Genomic DNA, 19,813 nt, shown 5'->3' on the forward strand with positions numbered 1-19,813 from the left:
ATCTTTGAAAACATTATGGCGTCAAAGAAAAATTATTTTTAAATCAAATGAATTGTTGTATAAAATGTGTCAAAATTATTTTGCTTTTGATATTATTTTGATGATGAAAAACTTCATGATTACTTGTTGATGAAAATCATCATGCCGAATATCTTTGATGGAAAATACTTTGATAATGAAAATCTTCATTTTTTATGATGAAAAATATTTTCATGTCGTCTTCATTTTCAAAATGAAAATAAAGTATATATTCCTGAAAATGGAAAATGAAAAATCTATTTATTACCTAAGGATATTGTTTCAACCATTTTGTCAAATCATATAAACTCCTTAGTGGCAATCTCATGGAAAATATCTTTTTTCCATTCAATATATATTAATCAAATAGATGAGTATATGAGGTTTGTTGAAAAATTGTTTTAACATTTGTCTTAACCTTTTTTAAAATTCAAGGCAAAACTGTCGACCCTTTCAAGTCCATCTATCGACCGTTTTGTGCCTTAATTGTTTGGGCTCTTTAAAAGAGTCAACAATTTTTTAAAATTGTTGACAGTTTTAAGCCATAGGTGTATGAAAAGCCAAAAAGAGCCGATCGTTTTAAGCCTTAGGTGTATGAAAGGCTAAAAACAGTCGACTGTTTTTAGCCTTAGGTGAATGGGTTATGCAAAAACTGTCGACCGGGTAATTTTCCACTCTTTGTTCTTTTCATGTAAGTTCTAAAAATGTCAACCATCATTGTATAATGTCGACTTCTTGTCAAAACAGTCTACTATTTTTCTCTAGAAGTCGACCGTTTGCCCAAAGCCAAAAGATGTTTCCAAATTTCTCAAGGAAAACTATCGACCATTTTGAAAAATTGTCAATCATTTCTCACTGACATGTTTAACAGCTAGTTTTTGCAGGCATTAAACGCTCCCAATGGATCCAAATAACGGCTAGTTAATTCAAGCTCAGGAGAAACCTATAAATACCAGCTCAATGATGCACTAGAGAAGCTAATGAATGAAAATGTAGTGATAAGAGCTTACAACTATATTCATTCTTCTCATTAGTGCTTATACTTTCTCTTTTCTCTAAAAAGGCTATAGATATCATTTGTATTATTTTGTTTTAACCTTTGTATCTTCATTTGAGAGACAATGTAATTGAGCGTTTATACCTCTCAGATCATCTCATTGTAATTGCTTTTGTACATTGCCTAGCAGTATTGCTAGAGAGCCTACTTGGTGCAAGAAGGAGGTTGTACATTGCCTAGTTTATTGCTAGAGGGTCTACATGGTGCAAGTAGGAGGTTGTATATTGCCTAGCTAATTGCTAGAGGGTCTACTTGAGTTCAAGTAGGAAGTTTTAGTGAATTTGAAAATCCTTAGTGAGGAGAGCTAAGGTAGTGGAGTAGGCCAATTGAGGCGCACCACTACAAATCACTTGTGTTGATTTCATTCTTGCTTTAGATTTTTCAAGTTTTGTAAACATTGTTTCATACTTACTATTGCACTAAAACCTCTTTTCAAGCAAAAATTTATAAATCTTAAATCAATTTTAAAACACTCAATTCAACCCCCTCTTGGGTATGAGGTGCCATTGTTTACACAAAGCTAACAGAAGGTTGAGATGGAAGGGATCCAGGTGAAAGGGTTGAAGAAAGCTGGCTAGGTTGTTGAGAGGATGAAGGAGAAGAGGGGAGACGGGTGTTAAGAGGGAGATCCTCATCTTCACAATAGTGCTCCCCCTGAAGCTGAGGTCGAGGAGAGAAGAAAAAAAGGGCATCTTCATGAAAGGTAACATCCATGGAGACAAAGAATTCACAAGTTGATGGATGATAGCACTTATACCCTTTCTAAGTGTTAGAATAGCCAAGGAAGATACGCTTGAGCACCCAAGGGTTGAGTTTGACATGGCTATGTTGATGAAGATGTACATAGGTCGTGTACTCGAAAACCTTTGGAGACAAGTGGAGGAAATGGGAATGGGCGGGTAGTGTTGCATTAGGAGCCAAATAGGACTCTTGTTGACTACATGGTTAATCAAATGAGTTGCAGTGAGCATAGCTTCCCCCCATAATTGTTTAGGTACACAAGACTAAAATAACATGGAACGAGTGACATTTAAGAGGTGACGATTTTTCCTTTCAAGCACACTGTTTTGTTGGGGGTTGTCTACACAAGAGGACTCATGAATAATGTCTTCTTTTAGAAAGAATTGATTTAGACATTGGTTGAAGAAATTCTTGGCATTATCCAATTGAAACCGTTTTATACACACCACGAATTAGGTTTTGATAATTTGGCAGAAAATGGAAGAATAGTGGAAACTTCATATTTGTATTTCATGAGGTAAATGCAAGTGACTCTAGTGCAATCACCAATGCAGGAAACAAACCATCTAGCCCCAGTGTAGTTAGGAACCCGTTAAGGACCCCACACATAAGGAAACCTTTTATTAACCAAAAGAAAAGAAGTTATGCATTGTTTAGCGAGTTCATAGACTTCACAATGAAGATTGTCAAGAGATACATTGTGAAATAATGCGGGAAACATAGTTTTTAGGAGACTAAATGGGGGATGGCCTAATCGACGATGTTGTAGTAAGATCTGGGGAGTAGAATGAGAGGAGGTATATTGTGATGAGATAGCCAACTGTTACCCTGATCCATTAGAATTGCTCATTGCCTCAAGATAATAGAGTATGTCCTTAACCTTAGCAAGTCCAATCCTCCTCCCTGAATTCTGGTTTTGGAAAATACAGGGTGTGTCAAAAAAGGTAACACTGCAGTTCGAAGATTTAGTAATTTGGCTTATGGACAAAAGGTTGGTGGATAGCTTGGGAACATGAAGAACATTGGTTAACAAGATATTTGGGATGAGATTGATGTTGCCTTGACTAGAAATAGGAATATGAGTGCCATTCGTAACAGCAATCCCCTTATTTCCTAAAGGAGGTTGTCAAATCTTAAGAGATCTGGCAATTGATCAGCGATCTTCACCGATAGGATGGAGATCACGGGGGTTCGAGAGAATTATCGAGAGAAAGAGAGAATGAGAGAGAGAGAATTGGAGGGAGGAATTCAGAATGAAATTTGATTAAACTCTTCCAGATGCCTCTATTAGTTGGATTGGCGTCTTTTTATACTACTCTTGTCAAATGGGTATTTCCTGCCCAAAAGCTTAACCGCCTGAGTACAATGTGTTAATGCTTCCCTAGATACATCATACCACAACAATCACCCTATGAATGGTGGAGAAATGAAACGCCCTAGGAAACGAAATCCTCTGATACCTTGAGAAAAGCTGTAATAGTTTTTCATATTCATGCAGTGGGGCCAATCACCCTATATATACGTGCAAAGATTTAAAAAGAATGAAAGATTACAAGAAGGAAACTATGAGGAAAGGAAACATAACCAAATCTGAACAAAAAAGTCAAACAATAAATATGAAAAGATTCCATAGCTAATCTCACTATCACAGGAGATTGATTGGGATGAATCTTGCTTGATTGATTCTCCAACAAATTGGTAACAGGTAAAAGTTGATAAAGTCATAACCCACATAACATGGGGACAAGCATCTTAAGCTCCTAAAATCTCTTAGGAATGGACAAATTGAAGGAATCAGGGTAGACAAGCATGGTAGAATTTAAAAAATTTTATTCACAAATTACCTTAGAGGACCGACTCCTAGGGAATAAATCACGAAAAAATGATAAGATATTACCTTTTGTAACGCAAGTCATCGAAAGGTATGATCGCCTCTAGTTACACAATCACCTAGCCTCTAATGTGTAATCCACGCGAACAACACTTGGAACCGCAATGGAAGCGGCTACCCTAGGGAATCGTGGAGTGCTAGCTCAATGGGAGGGTGGAATTTTGGAGGCAAGAGGCTGCCCTTGAGTATGGCCGAAAATCACTCACAACTAGGGTTTTGGAAATCACAAATCATCACTTTTTGACTCTCAACAAGGGTATATATAGAGTCTTGATGAAACCCTAGCTTGTGTGGGCTAAAGCCCATGAGTGTGGCCCCTCTTCCATTAGGCTTGGCTTTATTTAAACATTTTAAATCAGCCACTTAAAACTCAAATTAAACTCCTTAATCCAGCCCATTAACCCTAGGTAAGTGGTAAATAAGATCAACTAATAATTTGGACTAAAAAATCACCAAATCCTAAAGCCCAATAAGGATCCATGTCCAAATTAGGGTTTGCATCTTTCTCAAGGATATTAAGTGACCTTAATCCCATATTATTAGGATCATTATTTACATTAATTTCCTTAATATTAATCTCATTAATATTTAAGAAATTTCAGCTCTTACACTAAGGTTTACTCAGAAAACCTATCGAGCCCGCAATTACCTCATCATGCTGTCCTATAGCGTGTGACGTATTAGGCTTCTACATATGTTGGCAATGATTATTTTCCCTATAAGAACCATAGACATTAAGCAGGATCTAGCAATCCATCAAGGCCCCCAATTAGTAGAAGGATCAATAGCGATCACTAACCTTTCAGTATAGGCTACAAACATGTATGTGTAATGTTATCCCTTTATCGGTTTAAAGTGTCTCAACCAAACAGATGATTGAATTAGGTGTCATCTCTTCTAAGTTTGGTCTTGCAATCTTTGATATATCAAAAGGATAACTTTAAGAGTATTTGATTTAAGATCCAATCTCAAATCAAATTCCTACTGTGCACAGATTAGCAGTTACCCTTTCATCAAAGGGACCCAAGAGACATTCTCCCATTAAGGGTCAATGAATCCTCTCTGGATCACTCACAACCTTCGTATGTTTCATGACATACCCAATCACCACCGAGTTCACATCCTTTACTGGATGTTTTCATAACGAAATCAAAGTATGCGAATCCACACACAAGATACTATGGTGACCACAAGTCAAATGATGACTTTACACAGCCGCCACCAGGGTTTCCCTAGACACCTGAAAATCTTATGGAATCCTACATCGGGTCATGTCCAATGAACTTGTTCTCCAACAAGCACCCATACACTTGCCTTGGATCTCACACCACTAGCCTTGTAAGATTCGTTGTTGTCTTCTTTAAAACAAAGGCAACATGTATACTAGTCTCGCATGCATCATTAATATCCCTTCTCAATGATACCTTGACCATGGACTATGTTTTAAGGTACTAACCTTTTGGTATATGTGTTGAGTGTTCTTACTATTAAAGTCACACTTTAACCACTCTCCACACAAGTTAATCCTGGGGACTTTATCCTTAGGCATTTATATACAATTAAGCATAAAGGATGAATTGTGCTTAATTTATTTTATCATTACAACAATCATTGTGTATCTTTCACCAAACCACCACACTTGGTTTGTGAAGCCTACACTGACTTATATCTTAGTGTATCATTTATGAGCTCACCACACTAGGCTCAGAGGGCATACACTAACACAGATCACACAAAGATATTTTTGCTTAATTAGATGGAGCTGTACTGTATATCAAAATGTGGGAAATGCCATTGCAAATAGTTTAGTCCCTGAGTAATTTAGAAGCTTTTTTTTCTTGTTGGTGCTATGATGATGGAACATACCTCTTCTCCGTCACAATTGGTTAGCACAAAGTCCCTCAGGTTTGCAGCCATCCCAACCTGGACTCGTAGAACAGTGGTTCAGCAATTTATAAGTGAGGTAACGAAGAGAATATGACTTTCTCACCAGAAAAAAAGAAACCCCGTGAATAATTAATGTTGGACAAACAATAGCAATTAATTCTCTTTTTCAGCCAAAATAGTTTATCTATGGTTTCAGTCATACCACATAACATCAATTAGCTAAATTCTCTGTTTTCTACCATGAGCATCCCTTAGGCTCCATTTGTTTGCAGGCAAAAGGTTTTGAGTGGATAAGTATTACAATGGGGAAATGGGTCGGAGTACATGTATCACATGAGTAAAATTTTTTAACCACATTAAATGTCCTTGGTATGGTTATAGTAAGATAAGAGATGGGTTAGAGAAGGGAAATACTTGGTCCTTGGCTAGGGAAGGGAGATAATCTACATTAACAAGAATAGTACTATGATAACCCCCCCCCCCCCCCCCCCCCCCCCCCATAGATTCTACATACAACATTATGGGGGCATATGCAATGCAGGCCAAACTAATAACCCATTTCTTTTATTCCAACCCAACAAAGGGATACATAAGAGCAGGCAACCCAATCCCCTCCATATCCCCAAACAAACAGTCAAGGGTATAGTGACAGTATATAGTACACCAAATGGAAGAGAAGCTGCTTATTGTCTGTTCATTCAAAGCCTTCAGGAGTGCAGGTTATCACTATCAGCCTTGAGAGCCAATAAATCATTATCAACCCATTATTCATTCCATGATCATAGGAGTCTGTTCCTCTTCTCTCCTTTAGCTTCCACTATGATCAGATACAATTTTAAGATACCTTCAGCAGTAACTTCTCCAAATTCCAGTGAGTGGTATGCTTTATATCCCTCCTTTGATCTTTCCATAACTTTGGACTCCTCTGTTTCCCATAACTTTGATCAACTTTCAGTTTAGGCGTATTGTTTCAGTTACCTTGAAAGACATTCTGGGAACAGAAGCTAAACTGATATAGATTTTGTTAGATGTACAGATATATTTGTAAACAAAAATTAAAGCATGTGCAAATGTTTGTCAATCTTAATAATTAAATAATTGAACATATTTAATGTTATGGATCTCTTTACATAAAAGGTTGAAGAATAAATTTGGAAGTAAACTTGCAAACTAAAAATCATTTAGTTAATGTTCAACAAATCGATGTATAATGTACAAGCCAAATTAATATAAGGATCTTATGTTATAAAGTTCAAAAGAATATGAAAAATTAACAGTCATCATAATGTTAATAGAAGAAAAAAGGTTTAAGGCATGGCCAGTGGTAGGGCTATTGCACTCCCAAACTCACCACTAGACCCTTAGAAGATGCCATCATGCCACTCATCAGGTTAGCGCATGAAGTTACTTGCTGGCAAGGAGGTTGAAAGGCATAACCATTTGGGCATAAGCCAAATGTATACTTCTTGTTCAGAGGCAATACACTTAATACAATAAGTCACAACTTTGCTGTATGGAATTTAAAGGTTAACAGAGAATAGTATCTAAATTAACAGCCCACAAGAACTAACAGTAGGATGCTCAACACCAGAGTTACAGACCTGAATGTGATCCTTCAATCCAGCAAGCATATGCTCTTGAACAGCTTCAGAACCATGGTCGTGTTCATTGGGCTGCCAAGGTGTAAATGAATGTTTTTTCTTTTTTGTGTTAGGTCAAGGAAAAGCATAAAAGAATTTTGTTAACTATATTTGATGGTACGAATGATTATAACCCAATAAACTTAAATGTGAATGCAGCAGAGACTGTTTAGTTTCTCCATTTATTAACAAACTAAAGTAGAAGTTCAACATTGTTTGACCTAGAACAAACAACACTGCAGATGGACAAGTTCATCAGTCATCCTTTCAACAAATGTAGGTCCTGATAATGTAGTAGAAATTCAACACAAACAAAAAATAAAACAAAAACAATTATTTTGAGAGAATTTAATAAAAAGTGTTACAAGTGATTAAATTGAAAGCGATTATGTCTCAAACGATCAACCTCTTTGCCTATTCAACCTTTTCAGCCATATCTTCCTGTAATTTGCTTCTTAACAACCTTACTTCAAATTTAAAAAATGGCCTACCAGTCCTCATAGGATGACCATATCCTAAGCAATTTGGGTTGCATCAAACAAAGACAGGAATAAAATGCTCTACCAATTGATTGCCTGTTTAAATCATATGGGTAAAGCTACCATTTCAAACAAATTCTCTAACAAATATTTTACTAAATTATTAGTAACCAATAAAATCTTTCAGCAAGCTGACAACACAAGTAAACAAAAACTGAAAACTGAATTGAAAACCCAGATCTTCAATTCTGATGGAATTCAAATGTTTCATCAAAACTTCATTGCAAGAAATTTCATGTGCCTAATATGAAATCCACCAAACTTGCAAGGCAAGATTAGCATTAACATGATCATAATATCAGTGGCATACTGACCAAAATAAAGATTAACTTGTTTCTCACATATTTTAAAGGTTAGTTTTTGTAGAAATATTTTATTGATAGAGTATATGTTAGGCATATTCTTCTTTCCCTTTTTATCCTCTCCCAACTTTCTTCCCCCTTTGGAGCTCCCTTCCATCTTACCAAGCATTGAATAAGCATGTTCTTCTTGCTTGCCCCCAATGTGCGATAGTCTAAGATTGCTTCAATCTCGCGATCATGCTACACTCGAATGGTTGGAGGAGCCCTCTTGGCCTGCATCCAACCAGGTGTATTGTCCTCATAGTAAGGCTTCAAGAAACTCATATGGAAAGTTGGATGAATTTTCAACCGTTCAGGCAATTGCAGTTTATATGTCACAGCATCAACTCCCAGCAATACCTCAAAGGGTCCATCAAATCTCTAAATCAACCCATGATGCACCTTCTTATTGCTTATTTGCTTCCAAATCTGGGAAGTAAGCTTCAGCCACACCTTATCTCCCACCTCAAACTCCAAGGGTCGCCTCCCTTGATTAGCATATTTCTTCATACGGCGAGCAGCTTTGTCCAAGCTGTCTTGCGCCTCCTCAAGCAAGTCCTACCTCTTCTTAGCAAACTGGTATGCAGCAGGGCACTGACTCACTGCCTTCGTTCTAGCCACCTTATGAGGCGTCAAAGGCTATTGGCCTATGGCCAATTCAAACAGACTTCGACCCGTTATTGAAGACTTAAGCAAATTATAGCAAAACTGAGCAGTGTCCAAGAGATTTACCCAATTCCTCGTGCTTGCGGTTACATAATGCCTAAGATACTCTTCCAACAATGCATTCACCCTCTTTGTCTGACTATCAGTTTAAGGATGGTTTGTTGTTGGAAACTTCAACTCAGAGCCCATCATGTTGAACAACGAAGTCCAAAACCGGCTTGTAAATCTCGCATCCCGGTCACTGACAATGTCTTCAGGCAGCCCAAAATACTTTACCACGTGCTTGAGAAACAATTTAGCAATGGTCTCAGTCTTGCATGCTTTTAGTGTAGCCACAAACACTGCACACTTGGAGAACCGATCTACCACCACCATGATCATGTCTTTCCCATCCACCTTGGGAAAACCTATTATGAAATCCATTGAAACCAACACGCATGGTCTCTCAGGGGCCAGAAAAGGTTGCAACAAACCTGCTTCCCTTCTCCTTTCAACTTTATCCTGCTGACACACCATGCAGGTCCTGACATAGGCCTCTATGTCATCGTCCATTTTAGGCCAATAGTAGTTGCATGCAAGCTATTCCTTCATCCGTGTTGTTCCCAGATGGCCAGCCCATGTCGTGTCATGGGTCTCCCGCAATAGCATCTGCCGCAAACCTGCGCCACAAGGCACATACAGTCGGTCCCCTTTAGCACACAACAAGTCTTCATTGAGTCAATAGCACCGCATTACGCCCTCAACCACTTGTTGCACCAACTTCTGATACTGACTGTCAGCCTTCGCCTGCTCTCGAACCCGGTCAAAGAACTAAGTATGGATTTCGTTAATGGCTATCACAACCATCTACGCATGCTTCTTACTCAAAGCATCAACTACCCGATTGCTGGCCCCTACCTTGTGTTGCCACACAAAGACCTACTCGAAAGACAGTTGTTGCTAACTCGCCTGCTTGGCTGTCAACTTTTTCTGTGTTGAGAAGTGTAATACCCGAGAAATTCTAAAGGACTCAAGGGTAATTTATCTTGGGGCAAAAATGGAATTTAAGGATAAATTGAGGGTATAAGGGTAATTTATTACCGTATGAATAATCAAATCGACTGTCGAGAGTGCCCTGGAGCCAAGATGCCAAAGGAAAATGACATGGCATTAATGAGCACCCCGAGATGGGATTTATGGTGCCAAAAGAAATCGGATCAGGAACGGTTTTCGGTACAGTTAAAAAGCCAGCTGCCAATTAAGCTGCAAAATCGAATCTTTATAGGAGACTTCTCGGAAGTCAACGGAAGCTTGAGGGGGCTTCAGTTTTTCATGAGGAACAACCCTTCAGAGGGTTCAGGAAGAAACGAATGGGTTTAGGGCCAAAACGAAGATTCGGGCCTAAGTGCAGTTTTTGGAAATTGCTAGAGGGAGGCCGAAACAATGATTTTTTGGAATCTTCTGAGGTCAAAATGATGTTTTAGGACTTGAGGGTTCTAATAGCAATATTGAAAAGTTTAGGGACTAAGTGGAAAGGGCCAAAATGAGATAGCTCAAAAGTTGAGGGGCTAAACTGCAAATTTCGAAAGTTGGGCAAAGGCAAATCCGACCAGCCATTTTCCGGTCGCCGAACGTCGCTTTCAACCATGGGGTTGCGTAAGGCTTGGTCGGGAGACCAAGCTTTGTGAAGGCTGGACCTACAAAGGCCACGGGGGTGGCCGAAAAACCGACTAGAATGTTGGTCGCGTGGTCGACCCCTGCAACTCGAGTTTTTGGTCGACCAAGGCTCGTTTAAGGTCGATCCAGGGGCGGGTGATCCTCTAAGGGTGATGGGTTGGTCGGCCAAGGTCGTTTGAAGCATCGAAACGGCTTATAAATAGGAGATCCGCGATGGCTGAAAGTTGAAGGTTTTGGAGCTTCAAATTGCTCCCGATTTTGAACAAATTGAGGCTCAATAATAAGGGGCTTTTGAAGCCCATGAGATGTAGATCGATTCTGGAAAGTTTGGATCGTTTTGGTGGTGATTTGAAGGGGTTTCGAGGCCTCGCCGGAGTTGGAGGCGGGCGGCCGATCCGAAACTTCAAACGGCCGGTTGGCCATTCTCCGATCCTTCTTTCAACCACCAAGGTATGCCAAAGGGATCGACTTGAAAAGAAGGTTCAACTGGTGGTGTCGGCCTGGATCGCTAGCGTCGCCGGCGCCGGAGAAGACAACCGGCGCGTGCCAGTCACGCACCCCCTTCCACGCGCGCCCACTCGCCCTAGCATGTGTGGGCGCGTGCAGGCACATGAAGCTTGGGAAAAATTCCTGAAAAATCCAAAAAAATATTTTATGGAGGTTCGTGCAAAAAGATTGGGATTTGGGATTCCCGATGTCTCGGTTTTAGAGCTAAAGAGCCTCGTTTTGTGTGATAATCCAATATCCGGGTAAGTCCAGTATTTTTCCTTGAAAGTTTATAGTCTATTATGAATTGTTGTGAAGATAGATTTGAGGAAATGGTCTCGAGATATTTATTGAGATTTTTAGAAGGAAAATGAAGGAAAAAAGGAAATAAATGGAGTTTTGAGATATTTAGTGATAAAATATTATTTTTATGTTTAGGTAATTGAGATAATGTGATTGGTGCAACTTTTGAGAGTTGGCACGAGAATCGGGACAGGGCACACATATCGAGGCGATGCACGCTTTTCGAGAAAATGCAAGTTTATCTCAAAAGGTGAGTTGTCTTATCCTAAATGATATTTATGATATGATTGTTATATGCATGTTATTTATGAATGCAATATTCATTTGTCATATTGCATGGAAAGTCGTGATATTTGCATTGCACGATATTATTGTCATATTGATATTTGTGCATGGGAATGGGATGTCGCCCCTGGAGTGTAGCCGTAATTCCCCTAGGGCATTGAGGGAATAACGTTAGGCTTATCCTATAGAGGTTCGGGATTTGTTTAGGATTCCTAGCCGGATTGGTGGGCCTGGGAAGTTACATTAAAGGGCGCAAATGTTGTCCACGTCATTGCATCATGCATTCATATATATGTTTTTGGACCCTCACTAGAAGTTTCATCTTCTAATGGGTTATGCCCCTGGAACATTCAACGTTTCAGTTGAGACTTGCAGTTAGGGCAAGGAGCAGGTTGAGGTATGAGGGCACGTGATGGCATGGCCGATGGATTTAGCAAGAGATTCCAGTATTTGATTTATTGAGAAATGGCTATGTATTTGAGATTTCATATGATTAGCCTTGTTAGAATATTATGGATTCTTCATGTATTAAGGCTGTAAAAGATATGATGTAACATATGGTACGAATTCTTTATGATATATAAAATAAGGTGAATTCAGGTATGTACCATATCAGGTTTCGATTATCATTTCCGCATTGTGAATGATTTGCCGGGGGGTTTCCCTTGAGATACGGTATCTGATGTATAAGAAATGTATAAGGGAAAAAGGAATATGTATGTATGCGATGGCTCCCAGCATAATGGCACGCCCTCCGATGGGGCGGGGTGTTACAGTTGGTATCAGAGCGATTGTTTAGTAAGAGCCTGAGGTGGCTCTGATACAGTTGGTATCAGAGCGGGAATTGTTGAAGACATAGGAAATGTCTGAGCCTTAAGCAACTCTCGTATAGTCGATATTAGAGCGAACCTAAGGAAAAGGTCACGTGTGGCTAGATAAGTAAAGCCATCGTTAGAATTGGGTATTGACGGTTACTGGATAAGTGAGTTGTAGTGGAAGTGCATGTCTATGAAAGTTCTGGCTAGGAAAGACTTAGTACTTAAGTGCGTCCATTGTGACCCACCTCTCTTTCCTGGGAACTTACCTGGTGTACTCTTCACGACAGACATTATTTCGGTAGACGACAACTATTCCCGATGAATAGTAGAATGCCTGATAGAAGCTAGTTCAAGTGGAATGATCTATCTATTGGAATAAGGATCCGATGAAATGATTCGGGTGTAAGGATGACTCGGTAACCGTGAGTATGGATTCGAGAGATTTAAAGGTTGATGATTTGAGGTCAGTAGTCAAAATCCTTACAATGAAAGATAGGATAACTACGATTATCAAGAATGATCGGATCAGGAATGATTAATCTAATGTGTCAGGGCCTAGCTAATGAGTTAGGATTGAAGGATAAAGATTTTCGAGGATCATTTAGTATCTCAGAAATAAGATATGGGATCCCACGGATTGGGACAAACGAAAGGCCAAAGATGGCCAAATGATGGCGCGTGAGTGTGTCAATTGATGAGCTAAAAGTGGTGCAACCGATGTGACTCGCAAAGACGGGATAGGAAACCCTAGCAGCGTGACGGCACTACTGGTCGGTGTTCGCAGCGACAGATCTGGATCTAGGGACCAAGGCAAAAGACTTGTGATGAGCTTATGATCAACGTACCGGGGAAGCTTGTAAACTGTCTCGCGGTATGGGTCAGGGACCCAGGGTCTAAGTTGCTTAGTGAACTGCCAAGGAGACAATCAGATGTTGAAGATCTGGGGCAATCCAGTAGGATCTGTACCTTGTAGGGAGATCTAAGTCCCAATAGATGCGAGATGTGCCACTAGCTGTGGTTGACAGAGGCCGGAAGCCTTGTGAACCGAAATGAGATGGATTGAATATGGACTGTGTGTCCTATTTAAAGATTGCATCGGGGTTCGTGGTCATCTTGGGAGTGGGTGACACGACGAACAGTGCGAGACTCGAGGGATGGAATACCTCGGTGTCTAGTATGGCAATAGGATCATGAGATAGTCGTGTTGGGTGGCTCAAAGGGAAAGCTACTTGACGTATGAAATGGAAAGGAAAGATGCATGCTCGTGAGCCGTGTAGGCGCTACCTATGAGGTGATGGAATCACCAGGCCATGATGAGGGCCTAGAATGAAGGTTCTTACAGAATGAGTTAGACTCAGGGCAGCGACGACGAATGATAGTTCTTAGAGGACTATGACGAAACCGTGCAGTTTTCACCCAGGACGTACCCGAGTGAGGGTCGACGTGTGATGTAGGAGTAAGCCTACCATATGATGGGGGTGATGATGATAGCTGTGTGCTGGCTGATGGAGAGAGTAGTGCCTAGGAAGAACTAATTTAATGGTCAGGTGCCAATAGTCAATTGGATCTAAAGGACGAAATGCGAGAGTCAGTGGATTCTTGGTATGAGATTTCAGGTAGTGGAGCATGACCGGTCCAAAGGCTTGACCGACGAATTTTCAAATGGTAGTCTCGGCTCAAAGTAGAGTTCGGGTACTAAAAAGGAAAGAGGTGCTTAATGGTCATATCGACCGAAAAGGAATGATAAAGAGACCTAGTCAATAGAGGTTGTGACTACGTTTTAGTGTGCCGAATGAACTTGTGGAATCAGGTAAAGTTGTCGGGGTCAACCCGACAAAGAGAGCTTAAAAGCACTGTGATGAATGGTGGATAGAAAGCCATAGTGGCAAAAGAAATCAAGTCCATGAAAGATGATTGGAACCAGATATCATGATTTAATTCTAGATTTTTGAGGATTTATCGATATGAGATTTTTTGAGGAAATTCTCGAAAGAACTGATTGAGGATCTAAGGATTCATGATGGAACTTTGGAGTTCAGAAAGAAACCCAGCGAGGATGGGAGTACCGTGGGTAATGTAAGTACCTACTTGCTCTAGCTGGTAGCATGGCTATGGATTGACGTCTGGAAGATTTTTTGGAATCTTTGACGAGATTGAGAGAATCAAGATGATAGTAGACATGCTAAGATGATAGGTCGCAGTAAGATAAGCTGTAGACCCAAATTGATTCAGGATTCGAGATTTTTGATTTTGGAGATTGGAACTCTCGTATGGCTAGACAGTTAGTCTAGGTAGCCTTGGTAGGCAAATTGGGAAAGGTATAACTGAGTGATGTCAGCAAGTTATGGAAATAAGGACCCTGTTGAGATATGGTACGGGCACTTGCAGTCAGTGAAAAGCCGTAAGAAGAATTGGAAGATGCAAGGATATATTCCCGGAAGATTCATCGAGATTATTTCTAAATGATGATGGCTAATGATAGCCTAAGGTTATAGGATGATTAGCCGTGTGCGGCTTGATTAAGGACATAAATTATTAGGCTTTGAAAGAGATGATAGTTAAAAGTTGATATCTTTTACCTTGAATTTGATGAATTATTGAACAGTTGCAAGAGGCTGGGATATTTCTATGATTGATATGTGATCGAGGTTAAGATAAAGGAATAAGGCATTCCGAAAATCGGCAATTTGAGTCGTGATTAGATGATGCCTAATGATTTGACCAATGTACCATCAGCATTGAAGTTGCACTGGTAATTGTGTCTATTGATGATATATTGGTGTACTCATCGGATAGGGAGACACATAAGGAACATTGAGGATCTCAGAATTGATGATATGATGGTGTACTCCTCGGATAAGGAGACGTACGAGGAACATTGAGGATAATGTTAAGGAACATCACGATAGATATTATAAATGAGATTGGCTTGCTAGGTAGTAAGCAGATCATGACAGAAATGATGAGAGCATGAGGCTCTATGTCGGTGAACGTGAAATCAAAGTTGATTGTCATAAGCACCATGAGGATTCAGAAGTTTCCGAAAGGTAAGATGTCCTAATAGATTTCGGGAGATGAGCCAAATGTTTTGAATAAAGGATGGTTCGAGGAAAGGTTGGTAAACCTAAGTGAATGTAACTCCGAAAAGGATAGAGGATCCATAAGATTTGGAGATTTAGACTGGTATTGATGAAAGTATCAGAAGTGACAGGAGTCAGGTCAATTACAACTCTCGGAGACGAGACGAGGAGGCTCTAGAATGACGATAACACCATGGGTGTGTGGCCTGTAACAGCAGATCTGAGCCTAGGGACCAAGGTATGAAGGCTAGTAATGAGCTTATGATTAATGTACCGGGGCAGCATGTAGTCTGACTCGCGGTATGGGTTAGGGACCCAGGATCTAAGTTGCTTAGCGTACTGCCAAGGTGACGGTCAGATGCCAAAGTTTAGGCACCACTGTGATTGTTATGGTTTGACTAGGATCCAAGTTCCACTGGACCAGAGCGTTGTGATAGAATCCCTACCTGTCTATGAAAGGATTGGAAGTTTTTGAGGTTGGCAAACTATTGTCAGGGGTTCGAATAAGGGAATTCTCTGAAATAGTTGTGTCCATGAAAGGACTCGTGAAGAGAGTCGAATGAGAATGAACTGCCGAGTGCAGTGAGAGCTTGTGATAGCTCAAAGGATCAGGTTGCATGTTAGTGCAACAGGACCAAATGATGGCGTGTGGATCACGCCAAGGCACAGAAAGGACTACCCGATGTATGACTTGGAACTAGTAAATGTGGTATGTGCTCTCGAGGTTATAGAGACATTACCGAAATGATGGGGCATTGATGTGCTCACGAACCACGAGGAGCCTGAAGTATGAGTTCTCGCAGAAGGAGCTGAACGAGAGGTAGCAACGGATGATGGGGTTCCTTGAGGACTACGACTGCACTACTTCGTATCACCGGGCGCGTGGCAGAGAGGTGCTGACGCAAGATCTGGTGGATAGCTGTGAGTGGCAGATGAAGTTGGAGGCTTGTTGGCCTGCTGACTATGATGGTAGTGCCGAAAGGATCTTCTATTTTTTTATGGCTAGCTTGGTTGTTTGGCTGAATCTGGTGAACGAGATACGGAAGGCATGTGTGGTTGACAAGTGTACTTGTCTATGGATTGATAATTATGGCCAGCCCAAGAGTTATGATTTTTGAAATGCGAGAGGGCATTCTCAAAAGTTTCGGGGTAAGATGTGCGTGCCTAGAATGATGAAAGATGTGTGGTCGTCTGAAAAGAGCCACAAAAGGAAATGATGTAAATGACACGATATGCTTGTAAGCATTAGACGTGTAAGGAATGCAAACAGGTGTGTTTATTAAGGATCAAATAGATATTTGATTTGAGGTGTTCAGGTAATGAGCTATGTATTGTCTTAGTTACCTTAACGGTCTGATGAAAATTTCGAGGACGAAATTTCTTTAAGGAGGGGTGAATGTAATACCCGAGAAATTCTAAAGGACTCGAGAGTAATTTATCTTGGGGCAAAAATGGAATTTAAGGATAAATTGAGGGTATAAGGGTAATTTATTACCGTATGAATGACCAAATCGACTGTCGGGAAGGGCCTTGAGCCGAGATGCCAAAGGAAAATGACGTGGTATTAATGAGCACCCCGAGATGGGATTTATGGTGACAAAAGAAATCGGATCAGGAACGATTTTCAGTACAGCTAAAAAGCCAGCTGCCAATTAAGTTGCAAAACCGAATTTTTATAGGAGACTTCTTGGAAGTCAACGGAAGCTTGAGGGGGCTTCGGTTTTTCATGAGGAACAACCCTTCAGAGGTTTCAGGAAGAAACGAATGGGTTTAGGGCCAAAACAAAGATTCGAGCCTAAGTGCAGTTTTTGAAAATTGCTAGAGGGAGGCCGAAACGATGATTTTTTGGAATCTTCTGGGGTCAAAATGATGTTTTAGGACTTGAGGGTTCTAATAGCAATATTGAAAAGTTTAGGGGCTAAGTGAAAAGGGCCAAAATGAAATAGCCCAAAAGTTGAGGGGCTAAACTGCAAATTTCGAAAGTTGGGCAAAGGCAAATCTGACCAGCCATTTTCCGATCGCCGAACGTCACTTTCAACCGTGGGGTTGCGTGAGGCTTGGTCGGGAGACCAAGCTTTGTGAAGGCTGGACCGACAAAGGCCACGAGGGTGGCCGGAAATCGACGAAAAACCGACCAGAATGTTGGTCGCGTGGTCGGCCCCTGCAACTCGAGTTTTTGGTCAGGCCAAGGCTCATTTAAGGTCGATCCAGGGGCGGGTGATCCTCTAAGGGTGATGGGTTGGTCGGCCAAGGTCGTTAGAAGCATCGAAACGGCCTATAAATAGGAGATCCGCGATGGCCGAAAGTTGAAGGTTTTGGAGCTTCAAATTGCTCCCGATTTCGATGGCTGGATCACTCCTGCATCTAGTAGCTCGGTTAATTGTTTCAAAAAACTCTGTCAACTCAAGCGGTGCCATCCTATAAGGGGCCTTCGCTAGGGCCTTTGCACCAAGCTATAACTCGATGTGATGATCAGTCGCGCGTCTAGGCGGCAAGGCCCTTGGCAGCTCGGGCGGCATCATGTCTGCAAACTCAACTAGCACATCTATCACCGCATCTGGGACTTCCACCCACTGGTCTAGCTTCATCTCAACTAGTGCTGCCAAATAAGTTACCTTACCTTGCTTGGGGCCTTTGCTCCACCTGTATGGCAGAGAGCATGCTGCCCTTGCCTTTGTCCTACAACCTATTAAACACAGTCTGTCTAACAAAACTTGGTTGCGCTTCACCAAAATTCAAAATACCTCCCAGGTGTATCATCGGTGTTGCCTTGGCCCTCATCAAGAAGTCCACACCAAGGATAACATCAAAATCGTCCAACTACACCACCATGAAGGGCAACGTCCCACTAGATGGACCTACAAAGACAGCAACCTATGAGGCCACACCCAACACAATTTGGGCTGAAGAGTTCACTGCTTTTATGCAGTTCTAACATAGCTCAACCTGCAACCATAGTGCCATCGCCATCTGTCCTTCCATGAAGTTATGCGAGGCTCCATTGTCCACCAACACACAACAATCTTCTCCATTAACAACAATCTGTACACGAATCAAGCCCCCAACAAGAGTAGAGGCTTGTATTGCACTAACCAACACTTGGAAGGGGTTCACTCGAACCTATTCCTCCTCACCTCGCCATCAGGGCCCTATTTTTCATCAGCAACTAAGGCATCCAGCTACCCCCTCCTTGGGAAATCACCCGCCCTGTGTGGCCCATCACAGATGAAGCAACCCCCTATCTTGAGTTCGCTTGAGTGACTGAGTCGCCCACTGTAGCCTTACCCTTGCCTTTATAGCTTCCTCTTTGCTCAGACTTGCAGTTGTCCCTTCTTTTTCCCTTATCCTTTGCCTTGCACCCAGCACTGTCTGTGGCCTTCAAGGCCCGAAGGTCAGTGCCTTTATAGTCTGGCACTGACCCGGTCTACCTCAACTACTTCAGTGCCTCACGAGCCAACCATGAGCCGTGTAAAGGCAAGAACTGAGCCTTTAATTCTTGCCTTTAGTTCTTCCCACATCTAAATCTTGTCCTTGCCATTTGCGGACACTCGGGTGTGCCACCATAACTTGGCATTCCAAGCAAGGAACATACTTGCGAGATCCACTTTCTCGCTATCAAGAGTGCGGGCAATCTTGAAATACTGCTCCATGTCCCCGAAGAAATTCTCAAGTCTTTGATTCATGCACGCCAGTGAAAGCCTTGGGCTCGGGCACCTTCAACTTTGGGGCCGCCTCACCCCCACCAGAGGGTGCGCTCAGCATGGCACACTTAAGCAAGGCAATGTCACCTTCCAGCGAGGAAATCTAATCCTTCAAGGCTACCTCGCATGCCTCTGCCTGCAAGCTCAAGTCTTCCTCAACCTCAGCCATCCTGGCCGCAAACGTCTCCTCCGAGGCCACGACCCTGTCCTTCAAGGAAGTGAACAAATCATCCACAAGGGCTTGCAGATCCTCTTTAGACGAGGCTGCATCTGTCACCTTCTGGGTCAACGAGACTCATCAGTGGGATCCCTCTCCTCTATATAGGCTTCCAGACGAGAGACACGGTCACGAATAGCTTCATTTCCTCCAGCCATCTATTTTACTCGATTCTTTGCACAACAACCAACCATGTGCTCTGATACCAACTTGTCACAAGACTATCCTTCCCAAAATCTGGCCGGTGAACTTGTGATAGCCCTAAGTTCTCTCCTTAGGTCAGCTAACAACCCTACGGGGTTGAGCACAATTAAAACGGAAGCACGCACAAAGGAATACGAGAAAAATCCCAACTTTATATTCAGATCTGAGAATACAAAGACAATTGTTTGGGCTACGCTCTCTAAGCTCCCAAAAACGCCCCTCTAGCCACATATATATAGACTACAAAAATACAAGCGATTATCACACATAACCGTCACATCCG

At 41.5% G+C, this 19,813-nt stretch overlaps 1 protein-coding gene across 7 annotated transcripts in view; it reads right to left on the bottom strand.

Annotated features, from left to right (window-relative positions):
- LOC127806752 (pullulanase 1, chloroplastic) overlaps positions 1-19,813 on the bottom strand; it is a 109,756-nt gene that overhangs the window by 25,849 nt on the left and 64,094 nt on the right. For 2 of the 7 annotated variants that reach the window (XR_008024492.1, XM_052344241.1), the window contains exons 18-19: positions 7,196-7,294; positions 5,574-5,630 (exon numbers count right to left, since the gene is read on the bottom strand). The exons of 1 other annotated variant lie outside the window; for it this stretch is intronic. Coding sequence is in view for 5 of the 6 variants with exons in the window: in XM_052344241.1 (XP_052200201.1) it covers positions 5,574-5,630; positions 7,196-7,294 (156 nt within the window). In the remaining variant the exon portion in view is untranslated. The remainder of the gene's footprint in view (positions 1-5,573; positions 5,631-7,195; positions 7,295-19,813) is intronic. 4 more of the 7 variants (XM_052344242.1, XM_052344245.1, XM_052344244.1 and 1 more) reach the window with 4 other exon arrangements.

This window comes from Diospyros lotus, chromosome 7, assembly GCF_014633365.1.
Source record: "Diospyros lotus cultivar Yz01 chromosome 7, ASM1463336v1, whole genome shotgun sequence".
Lineage (NCBI taxonomy): Eukaryota > Viridiplantae > Streptophyta > Magnoliopsida > Ericales > Ebenaceae > Diospyros > Diospyros lotus.